Below are 25367 nucleotides of genomic sequence, written 5' to 3'. Positions count from 1 at the left end.
ATTATCAGTAATTGTCCTCATGCCGTCGCTTCAATATTAAGGTGAAGGGTGTCAGAGTGTTCTTCTTGAACCAACTCTGAAGAAGGCACAAAATCTTCATAGCTCCATTTATATCCATTTTCTGTGCTTCTTTTCTTACTTTTGCTAATGTGCAATATTTCCCTTTTGCCTTTGTTCTTGTTGATGGAAAGGATGAAGTTTGTAGTGTATTTATACCCAGAAAATTAATCCTCAAAGAGAACTTTCATGAAAAGTTTTTCATTCTCTCACTCAAAGAAAAGACTAGTGAGACCAATTATATAGAAGAATCATATTTTGCAAAATTCATATTTTAACTTAATATTGAGACTTTGAGCTACGAGTTTAAGGTAATTTTGGCGAGCAATCATCTTATGACGTTGAGATAAAAATTCTAAAGCTATATTTGGATGTATTAGTTATATTTGGATTAAAAACATGATTATGGTTGATCAAAAGATTTACCTATCATTAATAACACTAATAATTAATTGCTCATATTACACATCAATAATCATTAATGGAATAACGACATATATTATATGTATAATAATATTTATAATTGCGGTGAAGACAAAAAACACTAAGTAATTTTTTAAAAAACTGGTGCACGTACATGTGTCAATTTAGCTATTTTCCTCGTTTAAAAAAAAAAAAAAGAACAGCTATTCTATCTATTTTAGATTGTTGGGAAGGAACAGTCACCTAAAAATTTGATTTGAACATGTTAAGACTGTGAGGGGTCATTTGATTCAAGGAATTAGTTGGTTATTCAAGTATAAATTATGGGAATAAATTTATTTTTGTTGGAATTATTAGCTAAAAGAAGTATGGTTATTATTATACTAATAGTAATACTAAAATTTTAGGATAACTTAGAGCCCGTTTGGCCATGCAAATTTTTTCACTTTTTTTTTTGAAATTAGTGTTTGACCACAAAATTTTCAATTTTCACTTGAAGATCAATTTTAAAATTTTTAAAAAACTCTAAAAAGCTATTTTTTCAAAATTTTCAACTCAAATGACTCACGAAAATTCAAAAACAACCCAAAAATTCACTTTTTCGGAATTTTACAATTCTTACGTCCAAACGCCCACTTATCTCGTATAAATTGAAAAAATCGTTATTTTAAGTTATATTGGTTTTGAACCACACAATGGATTCCGTGCAAAATTAGGGCACACCGAAGCGGAGCACCACCCGCGAAATCCTTAGCCAAATTGAAGATGACGAGAATTCCTCTTCTGCGTTACTCTTCCAATGCTATTTCCCGTTCTGCTTCGGCATTTACTATCAGAGATTATTCTTCATCTCGTACCAATGTTGAGAATGTCAAGTGTTTAGATGATGCTTTGAGTCTCTTCCGTCGAATGGTCAGAACTCAGCCCCTTCCTTCTGTTTTTAGCTTCTCCAAATTACTAAAGACTATGGTAAATATGAAGCATTACTCTTCTGTTCTTTCCCTTTTTCGACAAATGCTGAAATCTAATATCCCAATTAGTGATTCCATCTTGAATATAGCGATTAACAATTATTGCCTAATGCATTATTCTGACTGCGGATTTTCGGTGTTAGCCATTTACTTGAAGAAGGGCATTCCATTTAATGTTGTCACGTTTAGCACCTTACTAAGGGGACTCTTTGCGGAAAGTAAGATAAAAGATGCAGTTAACTTGTTCAAAAAGTTGGTGAGAGAGAATATTTGTGAGCCTGATGAAGTCATGTATTCAATTGTCATGAATGGGCTTAGCAAAATGGGCCATACTCAAAAAACATTCGATTTGCTTAGGGTAATGGAACAAGGAAGCACTAAGCCCAACACATACATCTACAACATTGTTATAGATGCTCTTTGCAAGGATAGAATGATAGATGATGCAATTAGCCTTTTTGAAGAGATGAAACAAAAAGGCATTCCTCCAGATGTTATCGCATATAGTTCATTGATTGATGGTCTTTGTAAATTTGGTCTATGGGAGAAGGTTAATACTTTGTTCTTCGAAATGGTAAATCTTAATATTTATCCAGATGTCCGCACCTTCAACATACTGACAGATGGTCTATGCAAAGAAGGAAAAGTTGAAGATGCTGAGGAGGTAATGAGACACATGAATGGAAAAGGTGTGGAGCCTAATGTGGTCACCTACAATGTGATAATTGATGGATATTGCTTGCGCGGTCAAATGGATAGAGCAAGAAGCCTTTTTGATTCCATGATTGATAATAGCATTAAGCCTAACATTATTAGCTATAATATATTAATAAATGGATACTGTAAGAAAAAGAAATTGGATGAGGCCATGCATTTGTTTCATGAAATTTCTCGAAACGGATTGAAATTTAGCATTGTTACCTACAATACTATCTTTCGGGGTCTATTTGAAGTTGGAAGAACTGACATTGTGCAAAAATTCTTTGCTGATATGCTTTCTATGGGGCTCATACCCGATTTATGCACTAATCGCATTTTGCTCCGTGGTTATTTTCAGAATGAACTTGTTGAAAAAGCTATGTCTCTATTTCATGAGTTGGAAAAAAAGAGAGAAGATATTGATATTGAACTTTACACTGTTATTATTGACGGATTGTGCAAAAATGGTCAGCTCGACAAAGCTCATGCTATTTTTGAGAAGCTTTCTGCTTCGGCAATTGCAATCAGATATTATTCTTCATCTCATAGCAATACTGAGAATGTCAAGTGTGTAGATGATGCTCTGACTCTCTTTCGTCGAATGGTCAGTACGCAGCCCCTTCCTTCTGTTTTTAGCTTCTCCAAATTACTAAAGACTATGGTAAATATGAAGCATTACTCTTCTGTTGTTTCCCTTTTTCGACAAATGCTGAAATCGGGTATCCCAATTAATGGTTTCATCTTGAGTATCGCGATCAACAATTATTGCCTAATGCATCGTTCTGACTGCGGATTTTCAGTGTTAGCCCTTTACTTGAAGAAGGGCATTCCATTCAATGTTGTCACGTTTAGCACCTTACTAAGGGGACTCTTTGCGGAAAGTAAGATAAAAGATGCAGTTAACTTGTTCAAAAAGTTGGTGCGAGAGGATATTTGTGAGCCTAACGAATACATGTATTCCACAGTCATGAATGGGCTTAGCAAAAGAGGTCATACTCAAAAAACTTTTGATTTGCTTAGGGTAATGGAACAAGGAAACACTAAGCCCAATGCATTCATCTATAACATTGTTATAGATGCCCTTTGCAAAGATAGGATGTTAGATGCTGCTATTAGCCTTTTTGAAGAGATGAAACAAAAAGGCATTCCTCCATGCGTTGTCACATATAATTCATTGATTGATGGTTATTGTAAACTTGGTCAGTGGGAAGAGGTTAGGACTTTGTTCTTCGAAATGGTAAATCTGAATATTTATCCAGATGTCTGCACCTTCAACATGGTGACAGCTGGATTATGCAAAGAAGGAAAAATTGAAGATGCTGAGGAGGTAGTGAGACTCATGAATGGAAAAGGTGTGGAGCCAGATGTGGTCACCTACACTGTGATAATTGATGGATATTGCTTGCGCGGTCAAATGGATAAAGCAAGGAGACTTTTCGATTCCATGATTGATAAGAGCATTAAGCCCACCATTATTAGCTATAACATATTAATAAATGGATATTGTAAGAAAAAGAAATTGGATGAGGCCATGCATTTGTTTCATGATATTTCTCGAAATGGATTGAAACCTTGCATTGTTACCTACAATACTATCTTGCAATGTCTATTTGAAGTTGGAAGAACTGACATTGTGCAAAAATTCTTTGCTGATATGCTTTCTATGGGGCTCACGCCTGATTTATGCACTAATCGCATTTTGCTCCGTGGTTATTTTCAGAATGGACTTGTCGAGAAAGCTATGTTGCTATTTCATGAGTTGGAAAGAAATGGAGGAGATATTGATATTATGTTTTACAATGTTGTCATTAATGGATTGTGCAAAAATGGTAAACTTGACAAAGCTCATGCTATTTTTGAGAAGCTTTCTTTAATTGGATTACTTCCAAATGCGACAACATACAATACAATGATAAATGGATTTTGTCATGAAGGGTTGTTAGGTGAAGCTAAAGATATACTAAGAAAAATGGAGGATAACGGTTGTTTGCCTGACAATGTCACTTACAATGTTATTATGCAAGGATTTCTCAAGTTTGGCAAAATTAGTGAAATGAACACTTTTTTGAAGGAAATGAGTGGAAGGGACTTCTCGTTTGATGCAAGTACTGGAGAGTTACTAATAAACGTTTCAGCAAAGGATCCTTCTTTGCTTAACATGATACCACAGTTTCACTCAGGAAGTTAGAAGTAAATATTTATTTCACTTGTTATCAATATGATGTAATTTCCTTTTACCTTGGCCAAAGAAATCGCATCCAATGGAATGTCAGAAGGTGAAAGCACGACAATTAGAACATTGCTTAAGCTTTCCAAGCTAGCTTATTTAAGAGGTACACCTGTTCTGATTTTTAATTCTTTTGCTGCTCTGCTTTTTGTTCTGGATCATATTTTATTGCAATCTTAATATGAGAAGTAACATGAGTTTCCTTATGTGTGCACATTATAAGTCTAGGATTATCATTTTCAGTGGTATTTGGTTATCTTCAGGTATTATCATTTTCTGACTTTTTGAATATCAATAACAATTTCCTGTAACTTAGAATTTGCTGTAGAAACATTATTCTTGATAGTTTCTAAGGTCTTGATTACATCAATCATAATTGTGACAATAGAGCTGATGTGACACCATTGAGTACTCCAGGTCAGCTGAGAAGCTAATTTCCTTGTTACGCGAGAGAGTGAATTATGGTGCTGACATTCGTCCTGGATTTATGACATCCGGGATTCCATCCATCGATGAAATTGCTGACAGAATCAAGAAGATGCTTGCAGGAGACCAATATACTCTGGTTTACCGCTGATTGTGGCCTCAAGACTCGCAAGTATACTGAAGTTAAGCCGTGCTCTCAGCAGTGGCTGGTGAATTGTTCAATGGTCCTCCTGGAGCATACTGGACTGCAGAGGAAGCAGAAGATTATGTTGCACATCTTGCATTAATGACACCGGCAACAGTTTACTTGCAAAAGGTAAAGTAAAACACTTCATCATCTAATAGTCAACCTGTCTTGTTTATCTCTACTGTATCTGATTTATATTATTTGTTGTTTTGACAAATAGAATTTTTTTCTAAAATATTTGACGTTTTAGAAAATCGAGAAGCATTTTATCACTGTTTCTCCACATTCATCCTTTCTACTCAGTTTGTGGATTGCTAATTAAGCGAGACGTTTAAGAGAGAGATAAAGGATAGTTCAAACAAATAAATGTCTTTCTTGAAGGGTATGCAAAAACCTTGGAAACAGCTAATTTTGGACCCTAGGTGCTAGTTTTTTCTTTTTCCATTTCGGAAATTGACACGGAAAACTTGTTAGATTCCTGGGTTAAGTATTGTGTAACTGAGTGATGAAGAGGTAAATCGTCTTCTTTTAGAAACGGGCAAAAGAAAATGCTGCCAACATTGCTTATATAACTTTAACAAAAATTTAAGCTAATAGCTAATACTGTTCTTTACTTTCGACATTCTTTTGACATCTTTTCCCATTTCAGGCAACTGTTTCCCTCGGACTTGGAAGATGAAATCTCCAAAACCAAACATTTCATGGAAACTACGGAAGCTAAATCTCCAAAACAGTCCACAGGTGCAGAAATGGTTACTGCATCTTTTGAGAAGTCACCTTCAGTGGAATCATTGTGCAATCTGCCTAGAGCAACTAAATCCTTAGCTGCAACGACACCATCACATCTCTCTCTCTCCCTCTATCATGTGGAAAATTTAATTAGCTGCTCCAGACAAGACAAACATACCTGCTAAGATTGAGCTTATTTTACTAACATTGCCAAGTCAGTTAATCTTTCTACACTTGTACTGGTGACAAGTAATTTCATAATGTACTTTCCTATAGTTTTGGATAAGAAATCCAATAAACAATGATCATCAGAGTACATACTCTACTAAATAGCAGCTCAACCATGTAGTGTATCTCTTATTAATTTATCTCTCTCCCTCTTTTATTTCCTTTTGTTTTTAGCAAATGAAGGATGCTGTTATGGCATTTGGCGAAGAGCTCTAGCACTACTTCTTAATTACAGGACATGTCGCTGATGTCTTTGGATTTGACAAAATCTTGTCATATTTTAGTTGACTAAATGACATGCCCGAGTATTCTTCTTCTTCCTTAACTGCTGCATTGAGGGTTACAGGCCCGAGATGCAGAGATATTCTGCTTCTTGGTCCAATTTTCCCTTCTATCGTAACTTGTTATGCTTTATCTGTCGTGTTGACTGAGCATACATGAGATGCAGATCATTTTACCTTATTAGAATATATGTTTTATTTCAAATGATTAGATAGTGGTGACATAGAGTCACAATACCAAGAACTAAAACAGCAGCAGCAGGAGTCATTTTGTCGCTTTCCTTTAGCATCTCGCGTTGCAGCCTACTCACTAGCATTCCTCTATTCATTTTCAGATTCACTGTAAGAACTTGCTCTCTCTCCTTCTTCTGAAGTGCCACTTGTACTACTTTTCCGGGACGGATATTTTTGTGGTAGATTTTAGCTTCTGGTTGCTCACTGGTTTTAGGACTAGTGTTCTTTGACTTTTCTTCGGAGTATGTGGTTAATTGGCTGGTTTCTCTGCTGAAGTCATCTTGTTTTGAACTGTTTAACATAAAGAATGCCATTTTCAAGCTTTGCTCTGATTTGCTTTTGTCACAATTTTCTGCAACAGGAAAGTCCTTCTGAATCCTCTGCCATTTATTCTACCCAACTGACCGATCTTCGGAATTCCTCTGCTGGTCATTTGAACCCTCAACTGGTTTATAATGATTTGTATGGTTGGCCAAGAAAACTATGAAGGAAACAACTGCATATCCCAGCTGAATTCATTTCTCTGCTTCTTTTCTTACTTTTTCACTTCTGCTATTCCTATTATAAAGTTATTGCTTCCAATTTCCCATATCTATGAGTTTAAAAGTGTGAGCAATTGAATTGCAGCATGAAACTGGTTGATAAAATTGCGGCGATATTTGATGTGTTGATAGTGAAATTGTGAGAGAGGAGAGTAACAGATGATTGCTCCGCTCTCTTCTTCGTGCACTTGGACTTCATTTCGTGGAGTTTGAACTATCACACTTCAAACTCGACGAATTTTTCTTGGAGTTTGAATTTCACCTTTCATACGCTAAGAATAATCTGTGATAAATGCTCACTTTTAGTAAAAGTTCCTAGAGTTTTTTCGTATGTTAGCTAAGGATTTTGTCAAAAAATTATTTTTTGCATTAAAAAGTGGCTAAATATTGAATAATTTCTTAATTCGTTAACTATTTTTCAAGAAATTAATAAACAACAAAAAATAAATGGATGGAAATCATTTACACCACCAAACTTTGCTAAAAATCAAATTGCCACTTCTAGTTTGAACAATACTATCCTCTCCCTTGCTTCTCAATTAACTTTTTTAAATGCCTATTTCAACCTCTATAGTATCAACATTTATCTCTTTTACATTTTTTTTTAATGTTTTTAGTATATCACGATAGCTTTTTCTTTTTTGATATCTATGCTAGAAAATAACTAAATTATATTTTCAAAATAAAAAATAAAAAATGGTATTTAAGCTTCTAATCTAACGATAATTTTTTGATAATTAAAAGGATGAGTGGAATAGAAATAAAAGATAATTTACTCTTATAAATAATTTTATTAATAGCAAATTAAATTTCAAGAATCTATTTACACAATTGAAAATAAAAAATGGTGATAACCTTATAAACATACAATTCAATGCAGGTAATATAAAATTTTTGATTAATAAAAGCAAAGGCAAATTTTACAATAAACTCCTAAAAGATTATTTATTTGCCACTTATAAAATGTAACTTAAATACATACTTAATACACATTATATTATAATAAAAATCTTAAATTTTTTGATAAATTTATAAAAGGACCATATTTATAATTTTAAAATTTAAGTTATAATTTATAATAAGGTATATAATAATTTAATTATAGGTTCATAAAAAGTAGCATATAAATTTTTTTTTAAAATTTTAATTGAGATGATCATTAACTATTTACAATATACAAGGAGTATTAATTTAACTAAGGGAGAAGAAAATAATGAAAGAGTTAGGGAGCGTCACCGAACCAATTAACATATGAAGTATAATAAAATTTTGAGTAGAGTCGAGGAGTCCATTAAAATTGAAATTTCAGTACTCGGATTGTAAAATATTTATTCTTACACACATTTAAAAGAGTTTATAGGAATATCAAGCCTTAGTATGATGAATAAATTAACTTGATAGAAGGTCCAGCATATCAAATGAATCGCTGAGTTTGTAACACAAACTTTTAAGAAATAAAATTGACTTGTAACAAAAAGAGTGCAAAGCATACGGTAGAATTATTAAACCTCTTGTAATTGGGGCTTGGGGCTTTCATGTAATTACAATGCTGCTCCAATTGAACTGAAAAAATCGATATCTTACTTAAATGTTTGTGTAAGAGTAATTAGAATTTTTTTTTGAATTGGTAACTATTGTATATATATTATAAAAATCAGTACATAGGTTGCACTGAAAACCAAATTTACATAGAGAGAATTTATAGATATTCTAATTTGAGACCTAGCAGGATCCTAGTATGTCTATGATTGTCAATGTATCTTCTGTGTACATCTGTTTGCACCAAAAACAAAATAGAAGAATACAATTGAGTTTGATCTTCTGCAGTGAATTGCTTCTATCTTCAAAACATCTAGTATTCCTTTCCCTCCAGACTGTCCACCAAATACATGCCGGAACAGTCCTCCATCTATCTCTACTTGTTGCTTCAGCTCCAGCTTCTTCCCAGCTATAGATGACATCTTTAATCCTGTATGGCATTGACCATGATATACCCCTAAGACTAATAAAGATTTTCCATAGTTGGTCTGTAACCTTGCAGTGTAGGAACAGATGGTTGACCGTTTCTGCATTTTCCCCACACAGAAAACATCTTGAACACAGAGAAATTCCCCTTTTTATGAGATTATCCTGGGTTAAAACCGTCTCCTTTGTTAGTAGCCAAGTAAAGCATGCTAACTTGTATGGAATCTTTGTTTTCCATATATGTTTCCAAGGCCATGTGTCTACCTGTTGATTATCATGATTCAAAATCTTATATGCATCCTTCACTCGGTAAATCCCTTTGTTGTACCTCTTCCACCATATTGAATCCAAACCTTCCTGTAGTCTTGTAAATGCTTCCAGCTCTTTGTAGATGTCAGTTAATCTTGTTATCTCCCAGTCATTCAGCTGTCTTCTTAGAGCTATTTCCCATCCATGACAACTCCTCATATCAGCGACTGTCTTATGCTGGTTTTGTACTAAACCGAACATATCTGGGTATCTTTCCTTTAAGCTTCCCATTCCTAGCCAGTTATCATTCCAAAATGATGTGTTCCTTCCGTTGTTCACTCTTATGGAGGAGTGATTCTTCATTATTGGCCAAAGTTCTCTGATTGATTTCCACACACTTACTCCATATGATGTACTGACTTTTTTTGACACCCAGTTGTTTTCTTCACCATACTTGGCTTTGATCACTTTGGCCCATAAAGATTGGGGTTCTTTAGAGTACTTCCATAACCATTTAATTCTAAGAGCCTTGCTTTGATTCTTCAAATTCCTTATCCCTAATCCACCTTGTTTTTTATCCATTGTTGTTGTCTTCCAATTGACTAAATGGAAGACCTTTTTCTCCTTATTGCCTTGCCAGAGGAATGTTCTTCGGAGTTTGTCCAATCTCTGTAAAATGCCTGATGGAATTGGGAACAAAGACATCATGTAAGTAGGTAGAAAGTCTAATACTGAGTTGATTAGAACTAGCCTACCCCCCAATGATAGGTACTGCGATTTCCATCTTGACAACTTCTTCTCACACTTTTCTATGACTGAATTCCAGATTTCTTTTGATTTGGATCTTGCACCAAGAGGCATACCAAGGTAAACAGTTGGTAGGGACCCAACTTCTCCTCCCAATATCTGAGTCAGTTGCCCCATGTTGTTTACTTCATTAATGGGAAAAATATTGCTCTTTCTCCAGTTAATGTGTAATCCTGATACTCCTTCAAATAAAACCAAAATGATCCTTAAGAATCTAAGTTGGTCTTTTTCAGCATCACAGAAGACTAGAGTATCATCAGCATATTGGAGATGTGTGATCTCTAGATTGTTAGCCCCACTCCTGTTTACCTCAAAACCTTTAACCCATCCACTGACTTTAGCCGTTTTGATCATGTTGTTCAATCCTTCCATGGCTATGATGAATAAAAAGGGAGATAGAGGATCACCTTGTCTGAGACCTCTGTGTGAGTGAAAATAACCTTTAGGACTTCCATTTATAAGAATGGAGAATTTCACAGTAGATATGCAAAATTTCATCCATCTAATCCATTTTTGCCCAAAACCCATTTGTTCTAACATTCTTAGTAGGAAGCTCCAGTTCACATGATCATAGGCCTTCTCGATATCCAATTTGCATAAGATTCCAGGTTCTTTCTTTTTTATTCTTGAATCCACAGCTTCATTGGCAATCATCACTGCATCAATTATTTGTCTTCCTTTGATGAACGCCATTTGTTGAGCATCAACAAGTTTCCCAACCACCCTCTTAAGTCTTTCAGTTAAGACTTTTGAGAGCAGTTTGTAGAAGCTCCCTATCAGACTGATCGGTCTGAAGTCTCTCAATTCTTTCGCACCTGTCTTCTTTGGAATCAATGCTATATATGTTGCATTGAAGCTTTTCTCAAACATCTCCTGTGAATGGAAGTTGTTAAAAGCCGCCATGATATCTTCCTTCAAAATGTCCCAACACTTTCTGAAAAAACCCATTGTGTATCCATCTGGACCTGGAGCCTTGTCACTTGCACACATCTTCAGGCTGCTCAGCACTTCTTGTTCCTCAAAGTTACTCTGTAGAGACTCCCTTTCCGATTCAGAAATGCTTGGAGTATTTTCGAAATTGACTGTTGGTCTCCACTGTTCAGGTTCTGTGTATAGCTCCTTGTAGAATTCAATAATCTCGTTCTCTATTCTTTCTGGATCCTCGATTACTTCATGTCGAATCATTATTTGGTCAATGTTGTTGTTTCTCTTGCGTGCATTTGCAGTCCGATGGAAAAATTTTGTATTCCTATCCCCTTCTTTGAGCCACAAAGCTCTTGATTTTTGTCTCCATGCAAATTCTTCATTCTTGAGTTGCACCTCAATCTCCATTAGAGTAGCTGCTTTCCTGACTGATTCCTCCTCTGTCAACACTCTTAGTTGTTGCGTTGTCTCAAAATCTGCTAGTTGACTTAGCAATTTTGATTTCTGCAGTCCCAGATTGCCTTCGTAACTTCTGCACCATCCTTTTAGCTTGCCCTTGAGAGCTTTTAACTTGCAAGCTAAAATGTAATCAGGTCTTCCTGAGAATTCAAAAGATCCCCACCACTCTCTAATTCTGTCCTCAAAACCTTCCACATTCAGCCACCAATTTTCAAACTTGAAGTATGATTTAGCTTGTTCCCACACACCGCATTCTAGAGCCACATGTGAATGGTCCGAAATCAGCCTTTGTTGGATAGTTTGCTTGATGTTTTTGAGTCTTACATCCCATTCATCTGAAATGAGAAATCTATCAATTCTTGAAGCCGCTATATGATTGTCCCCTTTGAACCAAGTATAGTTTCCTCCTTCAAGTCGAAGATCTATCAGCTCCATATCTTCTATAAAATCCGAAAACTCTACCATCGCTCTGGACCTCCTTGAGCATTCCCGTTTTTCAGAAGAGTACCTTGTAACGTTAAAATCGCCACAAACCGCCCAAGGACCTTCCATCAATCCCCTCACTGCACCAATTTCACTCCATACTTTTTTCCTTTCTATTCTACAATTTAGAGCATACACTCCTGTTATGTGGCATTGAAAATTCTGTAGAAGCGCGTCAAACTTGCATGTCAAAGTGTATGCACCAATCTGTAACACCTCCCCTTTCCATACTCTGAAATCCCATAACATCAAAATTCCCCCTCTCGTGCCGCTAGCTTCTAAACTTGCATACCTAACCCATCTACCACCCCATGTTTGCTTGACTATTTCCTCGATATCCCCCTCGACTTTTGTTTCTTGCATGCAAATAATGTCTGCCTTCCAATTTTGCACTTGACTTTTTATTATCTCCCTTTTCTTCTTATCATTTAGACCCCTTACATTCCAGGAAATTACTTTGATCCTCATATAGAAATAATTGATAGATCTCTTCCCCTACTCCTTTTCCCGTCGCTCTTGAATTTGACATCGAAAGAAGTCAAACCTTTTAATTCCAATGATCCTTTGAATCTTTGTTTCTTCACCTCCAACTCTGTCTCCACCCTTCTAACCTGTCTGCAGCTGTCAATTTGCATTAACAATTCCAGTGCTTCTTCTTCATGTCCTTGGAAATCTACTCCAAACATTTTCCCCAATTTGATCATATTTTGATGGACCCATATTGTTGCATCCATGTCTTTATCCAATAATGGATTGTACTGCTGAACTGCTAAAGGGTTCACCTCCTCAATTTCCCACTCTTGAATAGGGCTACATTGCTTTAGATGTTCCAAAGTACATCCCACGTGATCATTCCCCATCTTTAAGTTTGTGCTTTGCTCCCCTTCCTTCTGTTTCAATCTTGCTAAATCTACTCCACCTTCTGGCTGACTACAACTGGAAATTGTTTCCTTTTGCATACTTTCACGATTCACATTAAGGTTTTGCTCCCCTGGAGATGACTCTTTTGCCCCCGCGTGAGAAGGTCCTCCCATTTCCTCGATATAGGGCTTCAGCCCAGTATCAGTGAACTTACACGAGAGGTCATTAAAAATGACTTGTGCAGCCATATCGGGGTCATAGGATTTCAGCTTGACTTTTGACTCTCTACTGTTTTGATTCATCGAAGTTGAACCTTGTGTAAATTGACCACTTGCCTTTCCTTTACCATTGTTTAGCTCATACCGTGTCTTTCTTTCAGCCCAGATTGGGATGAAAAATTTGGTACCGTCTCTTACAATCCCCACCTCATTGGGAGTCTTCCTGCCATCACCAGCAATTTTGATTCTTGCCCACTTGAGATGGTTTTTGAGATCAGTTTCTTCTTCTGTGGCTAGCCAACCCCCACAGAGATCTCCTATTTCTTTGAAGATCTTTTGTGACCATAGATGTACAGGAATCCCCATGGCTCTAATCCAGCATGTTTCCTCAATTTGTGAGTTTGGAATGCAACCGGCAGTATGATTCCACCAATCCAGATGAAGCTTGAATTTTTTCCATCTCCATTCTCCTTGCACAACCTGCTCTGCCATGAATCTGTTTGGAAATTCAAAAAGAAACATGTTTCCTGTCATTTCATAAATATTTACTCCGTATGCTTTGTTCCATGACGCACTAGCCCATCGCCTTATGTCTGCTAAAGTGGGTCTCTCATTGATATCTTCCCCAAAAGACCCGATAATGCATCTTTTTAGTAGGCATGTGTCCTCTCCTCCAATAGGGTCCAGAATAGAGATACCGCCATTGCTCGTGCTGACCCTTGCCTCTCGAAGCGTATTGGATTGCCATTTACTCTCCTTAACTGCTTGGGCATAAGGGAAATTGTCCACAGTGTTTCTAGGTGGTACTATGGGATTCAACTTGATGGTTTGATATATGAATCTCTCTATCTTAGCTGTTATGTCTTTCCAACCAGAATTCAAAGTTAACTCTGGGATTATAATCACTGACCTCCCTTCTCCCTTCAGTGACAAAATACTCATATATCTTCCATGGGTGTTAAATTTCCTAGTGCAGAAATGTTCTGTCAATTGCTCCTTGTACTTCCATCTCTTCACTAGATTATTTTGATCTGTCGACGCTTCTTTAAGTGTAAAACATATCCATTCCATTCCCTTTCTACCCATGGATGATCTTCTCATCATGTTGCGGCTTCTCTCCACCCATTCAAACCAAGTGTCTTTGTTGGAGTTCCATCTGGTGATATCAAAAGATTTGAATCCTGCGTTAAAATATATCCTGTTGTCTCCCATATTGTACAAATCAGCTGCACAGGTTCTGGAATTTTAGGAGTTGTTTAGAAGTTATCACAATGAGCTATAGAGCTTGGCAAAGAAAAACAGAACCCAAAATTTCTGAACAGAGAAGGGTTCCCCGCCACCGGAAAAAATAAAAGTTGTCGGAATTCAGAACTAAATGTATGGATGTACTCGGAATTTCCCAGCGAGTGTTCTGTCCAAATCGAAAATTTTGAAAATTGGCCGGGATTGAGCTCACGCGCCGGCGCGTGGATTTTGCCTCGCCGGAAAGATCCGCGCGTGGCGGCGCGTGCGGTGTTGTTTGTCGGAGCTGTTTTCAGAGGGTCGGTCAGAATTGAATATCCGTGCTAATGGTGTTTATGGATTCTCAAGATTCTTTTTTCTCAGGCTCCTCGGGGAGTGTGCCTGAGAGCTCGGGAAAATAGAGAGAGAAATTCTGCTGGTCTTGTTTTGCCAGTATTAGAGTAATTAGAATTTAGTTTTCAATGAAGAACAAATATATGAAAAGAATCAGTTTAAACTAGGCATGCAGTAATTACCATAATGAAACAAACACGAGATAAATTTACTTATATCGATTTGATTTATCTTTTCTTAAATAATGGAATAACATTTAATTTTAACAAAAAATAATATATTAATTGAGATCAATTAAATCTTAATATCATGGGTGAGAGTGAAAGGAAAAAATACAAAAGAAGAATGAGGATGAATAGGAGAAAAAAGAGTTATAATCGATTAATTGTAAGAGTACGAATGATAGCGTGTGTAAATAGACTGCAAGGCTAACATACATTGTCGACATGTTCAAATACCAAAAGTTTCTTCTCATTTTTATAGCAAAAAGCCACAACAAGAAATAAGTTCTTGTAGTTTAATTTGTAAATTATTCTCATATATCCACAAAAGTCTTTCTTGCCCGCTTTAATTATATAAATAATTTAAAATGTTATAATGATTATCAAACATACATAGTATAAATTAGCTAAAAAAGTGATGTTTTATTATCTTCATAAGACATAAGTAGTATGAATCTATCTCGTACTTTAAAGGAGGAAATTCAAATTGAAGTAGTTGTTACGCAAAATTAGGGCACACCGAGATAGAGCAGAGCACCAAATTGAAGATGACGAGAATTCCTCTGCTGCGTTACTCTTCCAATGGTATTTCCATTGCTATTCCTCGTTCTGGTTCGGCATTTACCATCAGAGATTATTCTTCATATCGTAGCAATATTGAGAACGTCAAGTGCTTAGATGATGCTATGAGTCTATTCCACCGAATGGTCAGTACGCAGCCTCTTCCTTCTGTTTTTAGCTTCTCCAAATTATTAAAGACTATGGTAAATATGAAGCATTACTCTTCTGTTCTTTCCCTTTTTCGACAAATGCTGAAATCTAATATCCCAATTAGTGATTCCATCTTGAATATAGCGATTAACAATTATTGCCTAATGCATTGTTCTGACTGCGGATTTTCAGTATTAGCCATTTACTTGAAGAATGGCATTCCATTTGATGTTATCACATTTAACACCTTACTAAGGGGACTCTTTGCTGAAAATAAAATCAAAGATGCTGTTAACTTGTTCAAAAAGTTGGTGAGAGAGAATATCTGTGAGCCTGATGAAGTCATGTATTTGACAGTCATGAATGGGCTTAGCAAAAGGGGCCATACCAAAAAAACTTTCAATTTGCTAAGAGTAATGGAACAAGGAAGCATCAAGCCAGACACAAGAATCTATAGCGTTGTTATAGATGCTCTTTGCAAGGATAGAATGTTGGATGCTGCAATTAGCCTTTTCGAAGAGATGAAAAAAAAAGGCATTCCTCAAGATGTTATCATATATAATTCATTGATTGATGGTCTTTGTAAATTTGGTCAGTGGGAGAAGGTTAGGACTTTGTTCTTCGAAATGGTAAATCTTAATATTTATCCAAACGTCTGTACCTTCAACATAGTGACGGATGGACTATGCAAAGAGGGGAAAGTTGAAGATGCCGAGAAGGTAATGAGACACATGACTCGAAAAGGTGTGGAGCATGATGTGGTCACCTACAATGTGATAATCGATGGATATTGCTTGCGCGGTCAAATGGATAGAGCAATGAGCCTTTTTGTTTCCATGGTTGATAAGAGCATTAAGCCTGACATTTTTAGCTATAACATATTAATAAATGGATATTGTAAGGTAAAGAAATTGGATGAGGCCATGCATTTGTTTCATGATATTTCTCGAAATGGATTGAAACCTAGCATTGTTACCTACAATACTATCTTGCAAGGTCTATTTGAAGTTGGAAGAGTTGACTTTGCGCAAAAATTCTTTGCGGAGATGCTATCTATAGGGCTCAAACCTGATTTATGCACTAATCGCATTTTGCTCCGTGGTTATTTTCAGAATGGACTTGTTGAAAAAGCTATGTCTCTATTTCATGAGTTGGAACAAAAGAGAGAAGATATTGATATTGAACTTTATAATGTTCTAATAGGTGGATTGTGCAAAAATGGAAATTTCGTCAAAGCTCTTGCTTTTTTTGAGAAGCTTTCTTTAATTGGATTGTTTCCCAATGTGTTTACATACACAATAATAATTACTGGATTTTGTCTAGAAGGGTTGTTAGATGAAGCTAAAGATATGTTAAGAAAAATGGAGGAGAATGGTTGTTCGCCAAACAATGTCACTTACAATATTATTGTTCAAGGATTTCTCAAGTTTGGCAAAACTAGTGAAATGATAACTTTTTCGAAGGAAATGACTGGAAGGTGCTTCTCATTTGATGCAAGTACAGTAGAGTTACTAATAGATGCTATAGCGAAGGATCCTTCTTTGCTTAATATGATACCACAATTTCACTTGGGAAATAAGAACTAATATTTATTTCACTTGATTTATTCAGCTACAGTTACCACTATGATGCAATTTCCTTTTACCCCTGGAAATAAATCATATCTAGTCGAATTGCGGAAGTTGAAACAATGGCAACTAGAACATTTCTTGAGCTTTCCGAGCAAGCTTATTGAGGAGGTACGTCAGTTCTAATAATTTGATTGTTATGCCACTCCACTTTATCTTGGAAATTATATTTTTTGCATAAGCGCTTCAAGTTTCCTCACGTGTACACATTATAAGTCCAAGAAAAGCATTTTCAGTGGTAAAAGTCTTGTTTGAAATATCCATAGCAGCTTTAAAACTATAAAGATAGCGGACTAACAAAAATTGAGAAAGGTGAAAAACTTAAGATGGTTTTTCTGTTACATTTGATAAATAGTACACTTCAAAAAATTTGAGATTTTAGCCTCATTACGATTGAGATTTCTGCTTATTCATCTAAGAATCCTTCATTTTAAATTTTAAATTTTTTGTTTTCTGTATTCCACACATCACCAATCAACAATCACTTGAATATTTGGTGGAGACTATCTCTGCTTCATCATTTTGCTGCACCTTCTTTTAATACTCTCTTTAGCGTCCTCTGTTTTGTGTCCGGAAAGCTTTTACTACGATTTGTATCTTCCATGTAAACTAGCTGAAGTACATCGAGAAATATGAGATTTCCAGCTGCTACTTAAACCAAAAGGTTGTACTTTTATGAAGTTTTTTTGTGAAAATTTATCCCAATGTAGTGATAAAATTGCTTGGTCCTTATTAGACGCCCCTAGTGGTACTCCGAAATAAGGTTGTAAGATTGATTTTTAGTCCTGATACCAAAAATTGAGGAAGCTCCCTAAGTCTGACGGATCATCTAAATACTTATGAGATCAATCAAGGTGAAAATCTTAAGATGGTTTTATGTTACATTGATTGTTACTGTACTTCAATTTCTTTTTTGATAATTTGGTATCATTACCATTGTGTTTGATGCTTATTCATCTAGGAATCCTTCATTTTATTTTATCTTTTTGTAGCTTTTTCCTTATGTTTTAAGATCTGCAGGATCATCTAAATACTTTTGTGATCAAACAAGGTAAAGAGCTTAAGATGGTTTTTGCTACATTAAATTCTTTTGACTTTTGAGATTTGGTGTCAATGTCATTGCCTTATTTAGTGTGTCTTTTGCTGCTTATTCATCTACGAGTCCTTCAGTATCGCAAGAATCAGCAAGCAACAAGCACTTAAATATTTTGTGGACACCATTGCTGCTTTGTATTTATGGAATTTTCTTTATCATTCTGTTGTAGTGTCTTCTTTTGTGCCTGGAAAGCTTTCACTACTATCTATCTCTAGTTGCACCATTTTTTTTTTGTCTTCCAAGTAAACTAGTTGAAGGAAATAGATTTCCAGTTGCTACTTTAACCAAAAGGTTGTACTTAGCGATTTTTTTCTGAAGAAGATACTTTGCAAAGTTTTTATCGCAAAAGAAGTAAAAGGTTATCTCCCATGTAGTGCATGAAGTACCCTCTGCAACTTATCTTCTATAGCATGCTAAGTTGCGCAGACTCTTCGATTTTGGTGCCGTCCCCGTCCCGATACGAGATGGGGACGGGGACAGGGATGGGATACGTCCCGGATTCGGTCAACTGACTTCAGACACTTTAACCGGAGTCCATCGACAAATTTGGGAGAAAAATTGAGATTTTGATTTCTCAAAATAAAAAATAAAACAGATTTAGGACAATGAAAGAATAATGTCTATCTTCGAGAATGGAAGATTAAATTCTACAATATTCATGTAAGTTTTTCACAGAATATCTCTCAAAATTTACAATATTTTTATAGCTCTATTTTTTATTAGCCGAATCCCCGCACCGGTATCCATATCCGGATCCGCACCCGAATCTTAAAATTTAGATTCTACCAAATCCGATACTCGGATCCGTCCCCGTGTCGGATACCCGCACCCCGAGTCCGAGCAACTTAGATATCATGTAGTTCTGCTTCTCCTTGAACGTCTAAATTGGGCTGCTTTATTACAGAAGATTCACACTATCAGTACAAGATGAAGCTGAAGATGTACACAAAAAGGAAAAAAACTTGGTGGACCTGTGTTCCAAGAAAATGGAAGAGCATCATGATCTTAATTTCGAGGCAACAGTGGCAGTGGCTGGTGAATTGTTCAAAAGTCGTGGAGCAGACATGACTCCACAGGAAGCAGAAAATGCTGGTAACATTTGCCTTTCAAAAGGTAAAATCCTTTCTTATCTAAGTAGTCAACCTGTCTTGTTTGTTTCTACTAGCTCCAGTTCAGATTTTTTGAAATTTTCGGCAAACTGATTTTGTTCCAAGATATTTGAATTTTCAAAAAAAAAAAAGTATTTATTACTCTTAAGATAAATGCTCTTTTTAATTAAGGAAATTAGATGTCTTTTTTAACGGATGTCCAAAAACCTTAAAAGACAGCTAATAGGAATTGGAGGGGCAGTTTTTCAGATTTTTATATTAAACTTTATGCCAAGTCAAACTATAACTAACAAAATGAAACCGAGGGAGTATTACTCTGAAATAGCAAATGGATTTAGGGAATGCAGTATTATCATATGCCCATAAATTTATCAATCTAAATTAAAATGCATATAAGGTGATACTCCCTATGTCTAAAAGTTGTCTTATTTCACTTTGAACCAAAGTCTAATTTTGGTGATCAGTTACTTCTACTCTGCTTTTCAAACTGAAGCATGCACAGATGCACGGTCCATTTCTGGTGGTCAAGAAACATGCAAAGGTCTATCGTATTGTTTTCATTATGTACTCATTCCGACTAATGTGATTGGCTTATTATTACTGGTTCTGATGCAACTGACTATTCATGCCTTAGCAGATGAAGAGGAGATGGCTCAATCTGAACATACCTCTCCAGGGTCCATAGGTGCTAAAAAGTTAATGCATCTCCAATTTTGCGGGACGTGCAAGAGCTCACTTTAAATGAGAAAGTCTTCTTCAGTGAAATCATTGTGCCATTTGCCTAGAGAAACTATACCATCAGCTGCACTGACACCATCTTGTACCCCTACAGTCTCGAATGCAAATTCTAGTGCGAGGAAGATTGCAGAAACCGAAAGGTACAAATCCATACCGGTCTTCTCCATGGGTACTGTTGTGCTTTCTATTGGTGAAGTAAGTGGTTTGCTGTGCAGCTTGTTGTTCTAATTTTGTTATAGAAAAATCATTTTTTCTCTTCTTTCTTTTAATTCTTTTTCACTCTTGAAGTTTGTTTAACTCTGTCTATATGAAAAGCATAGTAGGTCCCAGGTCCGGATAAAAAATAAGGATTCTCAGCATGTGACGAATCCTCTAAATTTATTAGGAGAGTGGAATGGATACAGAGAATTCAAATTAGCGTCTTCAATTAGTTTGTGATTGAAGAATTCTTGATTGGTTGATTGGTTGGCACCTGAAGTTTGTTTTAAATTAAGGGTGTGGAGAATTCAATCTCTCCCTCTATAGTATGTTATGCACTTATGTTCCCTTCTTGTATAGTTTCAAGAAAACAATGATACTTCCTTAATGCGTGCTACTCCGTATGAATATCAAGTGTTTAAAATATGAAGTCCATGAGCAACTAAGAACAAATTATTGACTCAATCACATTTAACTCCTTGTGTATCTTGCTTCTTTTTTGTCTAGGATTATTGGAACTATATAGTTATGCTCGCTGATGATATCTTATTGTTTAGGAGAAAGCTAAGTTGCGCGGACTCTTCGTTTTTGGTGCCGCACCCGTCTCGACACGGGACGGGAGCGGGATATGTCCCGGATTCGGTCAACTAACTTCGGATACTTTGACCTGAGGCCATCGACAAATTTGGGGGGAAATTGAGATTTTGATTTCGCAAAATTAAAAATAAAACAGATTTAAGACATGGGAAATGGCATACCTTCAATATTGTAGTACTTTTGTCTCATATTTGCTGCTTTGTGTTTCAGAAAAACCAAGAATTCAAGGGGTCGTGTTCTGAGTTCGGACTTCTGGTAGGCAGTAGCAGCAATATAGATGGAGAGTTGGTGGAAGGCTTTGAATGACTTTCTTTTTCTCTTTATAGCTCTATTTTTTATAATTTTGAATGTTTTTAGCCGAATCCTCACACCCGGATCCGCACTCCCGAATCTTAAAATTTAGATTTTGCCGATTCTGACACTTGAATCCGTGCCCATATCGGATGCCCGCACCCGAGTCCGAGCAACTTAGAGAGAAAGAGCTATAGATTAATGTTACCTTCTCAAAAAAAAAAAGAAGGTGCTACAGATTAGACACTGAAAGTTTATGTTGCATGCTTGTACAATGCTTGAATAAGAAAATAGCTTCTGCCGTTGCTTGGACAACAACTAAAGATAAATTAAAGACTCATACTTTAGATGTCAAATGAGATATTTCCTGAAGATACTTCCTTCCTGGTTTCAAGTTCTAATTTTGAGTTAGAAATCTGTATTTCTCATCTGTAAAAAATTAGTGCTTAAAAAGACAGATTTGAGAAATAAGGGCTGAACAACTTTGTTGTTCCTCAATTTTATTTTATTTTATTTTGTGGGGGTGGGGGGGGGGGGGAGGGGGTGATGGGATGAAATGAGAAATCACCTTCTTTAGTAGAATCACTGTGCTATTTTCCTCGCGAAACTGTATCATTAATTGAAATGAAACCATCTGATTCATCTACCATCTCGAATGCAAATTATAGTGCGACAAAGTCTGTAGAAACCAAAAGTTACCTCCTTTGCAACAGGGTTGGAGCGTACAAATCCATTCCAGATGAGGTCTTCCCTACAGGTACTATTGTGCTTCCTATTGGTGAAGATAAGTGGTTTGCTCTGAGCTTGAAATACCCCAATGAGAACCGTAGCCAATTATGTGTGACAGTAAAGGCATGTTTTGTTACATTATCATCTTCTTAAACACAAAGGCTGGGTTCGAGCACAGCCTCTTGCAGAAATGCAGGTAAGGCTGTGTACAATAGACCCTTGTGGTCCGGGCTCTTCCTCGGACCCCGCGCATAGCGGGAGTTTAATGCACCGGGCTGCCCTTTTAGTAAAGGCATGTTTTGTTACATTTATCGTCTTCTTAAACACAAAGGCTGAAACTGAATTGAATCTAGGATGTATAAAGCTACCATCTGTTTAAAGTATTTGTATAATTTATTTTCTGGAAGTTAAGATGTATTATTACGAACTTAACAGGGGATTTTCTTTTGCCCTTTAGGTATTGTCTTTATTCTGTTTAGTTGTAGTTGCTGTTTTCTTCAGGATTAGGTGAAGAAAGTATGACTTCTAGCATGGACATTCATCCTCTTCTCCAGTAGATTGGTTCGTTTAGTTGGTTGGAACTTGTTTGTGAAGTTTGGTCGTAATTCGGAATGTTTAAGTGGGATTCAAACGCGTTCAGCTAAGAATAAAGGTTTGAAATTTAGGAGAGTTTAAGAAATCCAGGTTGATCTTTAATTATTGATTTCGATGTTGTAATTCGTGTTCCGGGTCTTTGGATAAGTTTACATAATATATAAACTTGTTAGAATGATTGGATGGGGTTCTTCGGACCTCGGGTGAGTTTTTAGGTGATTTCGGACCACTTTTGGGCCATTTTAACTGCTGATAACTGATGTCAGAGGTGTGAATTGCGATTGCGAAAGTCCGGGCCGCGATAATGAAGTGCAAAATGCATTGCAGGCCTTGTGAATCGCGATCGCGGAAGGCATGATCGCGATTGTGTAGAAGGAATTTTTGGTGTCAATAGTCTGACTTCGGGAGCTTATGTCTTGCATTTTATAAGGAACTTGGGAATGATCTAAAAATAAGAGTTATATCCCTTTGAATCTAGTTTTTCAGAAAATCAAACCGTTTATCATTTGAAATTTTGTATAAAATGTTATGGCCATATATGAAAATGAAAACACAAATTGTACATCGTGAACACGGGGTTTCTTGGTCATGATCGCGATGAAGAAATGATGCTGGAATATTTGTTAACTGCGATCACGAAGAAGGTAGCCTGACAGGTGTATTAAACATCCAATATCAGAATATTGAGTTCATTTCTTCACTAATAAGTTATTGGAGCACCCGTAGGGTGATTCTTGAAGACCATTTTTGCCATATATCATAAGGTAAGTTATTCCTACTTGTTGTGAGTTAAATATATGAATTATATATGGATTTAAATATAGAAATTAGTGAAATTATGGAATTTTTGGAAGAAAACCTAAAAAATGGTATTTTTGAGTTTGACCACAAAATTAGACATGAAACTGGGAATAAATCATATATTTGAGTTTGTGGTGCTATAGGTAATTATTATCTTCGAAAATTTTTGGATTCCGGAGGTTGACCTTGTTGACTTTTCGTGTGGAGTTGGAAATTATTTCTAATTGTTAAATTACGAGCCATTGAGTATATTTTTGATTGGTTTGCACGTTCTTTGACTAGTTTCGGATAATTTGGCATTGGTTGGAGGTGTTAGAGAGGCACTGGAGCCAGTTATCGAATTTCGAAGCTAGATAAGTCTCTTGCCTAACCGTATAAGAGGGAATTTTACCCCGTAAGTGCTATATTTGTTACATGCTAAGTGTTATGAAAGCTACGCACGTATGAGGTGACGAGTGTCCGTGCCTATGCTAGATTCTTGATCATGTCCGGGTAGACTTAGACTCACACCATGTTTTAATTGTATTACTTGAGTTATTCTTGCCTAATTAAATGCTTTTAGTTATATTTTAGCTTGAGAGTAGACTTGCATAGAATATCGAATTTGCTATTTTAGATACTTGACGCGCTTTCTGATTAGTTGCGAAAATTATACCTCCTTTTACGAATTTCCCCTACGTTGTACGTATTTGTTTGAATGTTTCTTAAATTTCATAACTCACACTTATATTCGTGAGTGAGGCCAATGACCGGTCAAAATTTCACTATTCCTATGGGATTCGGGTTGAACGCCTCAGCAGTATCATTATGCGATCGGGTCGTTCGCCTCGACAATATTATGAGATGCATTATGGATCGGGTCGTACGACCTCGGCAATGTACATTATTATTATGGATCGGGTCGTACTCCATGACAGGATATCGTGCCATCACTCTTATGGGATTAGGGTTGTTTGCTTCAGCAGAATCGTGCGTAACATTTGATACGGGGACATTGTACCTATGAATCTTCCTGACTTGAGATGTGATATTTTATCTGGGGTGACTATTATGTATTCTATTCGAGGTAGTAACTGGTAATTGAGGACTTCGTATTTACTCTTCTTCTTAGGATTGCACATATATCTGTTTTATTATTTTTACCTGCTATGCCTCATACATGTCTACTTTTATTATACTTTAATTATTGGACCACTAGTAAGTATTGATGTTGACACCTCGTCACTACTTCTTTAAGGTAAGACAAGATACTTACTTACATGTTCATTTACGTACTCATACTACACTCATGTACTAATTGTGCAGGTACCGGGACATGTATATTTGGTGGTCATCTGGCTGCGTAGGCGCAGTTGTTGAGGAGATCTTGTGGTGAGCTGCTCTCTATTTTATGATCCGCAACATATGGAGTCCCCATCCTATCCATTTACTCTACTCTGTCTAGTTTTTTATTCTAGATATTTGTTATAATAGTATTATGTATTTTAGTAGATACTCCTGTACTTGTAACACTAGTTTTGGGGATTTAAATTCTCGTTTTTGGCTGTATTGATGTGATGATATTCAAATTTATATTTTAACCACGTTTGACCATTTAATATTATATCAGAACTTCTATATAAAAATAGAGGAATTGTGCTTATTTATTTCATCACTTATTATAAAATGTGTTATGGACTATTGATAGGTGTGTTGTTAAGTTGTTGGCTTGCCTAACGGCAACATTGGGTGCAGTCGTGACAAATGTATTAATCAAGATCAATTAAATCTTGATATCATAGGTGAGAAAGAAAGGAAAAAATACAAAAGAAGAATGAGGACGAATAGGAGAAAAAAGAGTTATAATCGATTAATTGCAAGATTATGAATGATAGCGCGTGTAGATAGACTGCAAGTCTAACATATATTGTTGATATATTGTTCGAATACTAAAAGCTTGTTCTCATTCTTAAAATAAAAGCCACAACAAGAAATAAGTTTTTATAATTTAATTTGTAAATTATTCTCATATATCCACGAAGACTTTCTTGCTCACTTTGTTCATATACATAATTTAAACATAATTGTGATAAACATGATATGAATTAGCTAAAAAGGAGTGATGTCTTT

At 36.0% G+C, this 25367-nt stretch overlaps 2 protein-coding genes across 7 annotated transcripts; both read left to right on the top strand.

Annotated features, from left to right (window-relative positions):
• Nucleotides 1-1150: 1150 nt before the first annotated feature.
• Nucleotides 1151-6049, top strand: LOC107799753 (uncharacterized). 2 transcript variants are annotated; one of them, XM_016622898.2, is made up of 3 exons: nt 1151-4483; nt 4795-5119; nt 5640-6049. In XM_016622898.2, exon 1 carries the CDS (start codon nt 1246-1248, stop codon nt 4336-4338), a length of 3093 nt encoding a protein of 1030 aa, XP_016478384.2. In that variant the 5' UTR covers nt 1151-1245; the 3' UTR covers nt 4339-4483; nt 4795-5119; nt 5640-6049. The 2 variants fall into 2 exon arrangements, with proteins under 2 accessions (XP_016478384.2, XP_016478383.2); XM_016622897.2 differs by having other exon boundaries at nt 1151-5119.
• A 9141-nt stretch (nt 6050-15190) lies between these two features.
• LOC107799754 (uncharacterized) lies at nt 15191-24851 on the top strand. 5 transcript variants are annotated; one of them, XM_075243843.1, is made up of 5 exons: nt 15191-16954; nt 17089-17216; nt 19106-19314; nt 19948-20188; nt 24564-24851. In XM_075243843.1, the coding sequence occupies exons 1-2, from the start codon at nt 15315-15317 to the stop codon at nt 17132-17134; spliced, it is 1686 nt and encodes a 561-aa protein (XP_075099944.1). In that variant the 5' UTR covers nt 15191-15314; the 3' UTR covers nt 17135-17216; nt 19106-19314; nt 19948-20188; nt 24564-24851. The 5 variants fall into 5 exon arrangements, with proteins under 5 accessions (XP_075099944.1, XP_075099945.1, XP_075099943.1 ...); XM_075243844.1 differs by lacking the exon at nt 24564-24851 and adding an exon at nt 21054-21508; XM_075243842.1 differs by lacking the exon at nt 24564-24851 and having other exon boundaries at nt 19948-20634.
• The last annotated feature ends 516 nt before the right edge of the window (nt 24852-25367 follow it).

This window comes from Nicotiana tabacum, chromosome 22 (genome assembly GCF_000715075.1).
Source record: "Nicotiana tabacum cultivar K326 chromosome 22, ASM71507v2, whole genome shotgun sequence".
Lineage (NCBI taxonomy): Eukaryota > Viridiplantae > Streptophyta > Magnoliopsida > Solanales > Solanaceae > Nicotiana > Nicotiana tabacum.
This window is presented reverse-complemented; position numbering and strand designations above follow the sequence as displayed.

Coding starts and splice junctions, on each gene's coding strand:
- LOC107799753 (XM_016622898.2), top strand. CDS start 1,246: ATGACGAGAATTCCTCTTCTGCGTTACTCTTCCAATGCTATTTCCCGT.
- LOC107799754 (XM_075243840.1), top strand. CDS start 15,315: ATGACGAGAATTCCTCTGCTGCGTTACTCTTCCAATGGTATTTCCATT.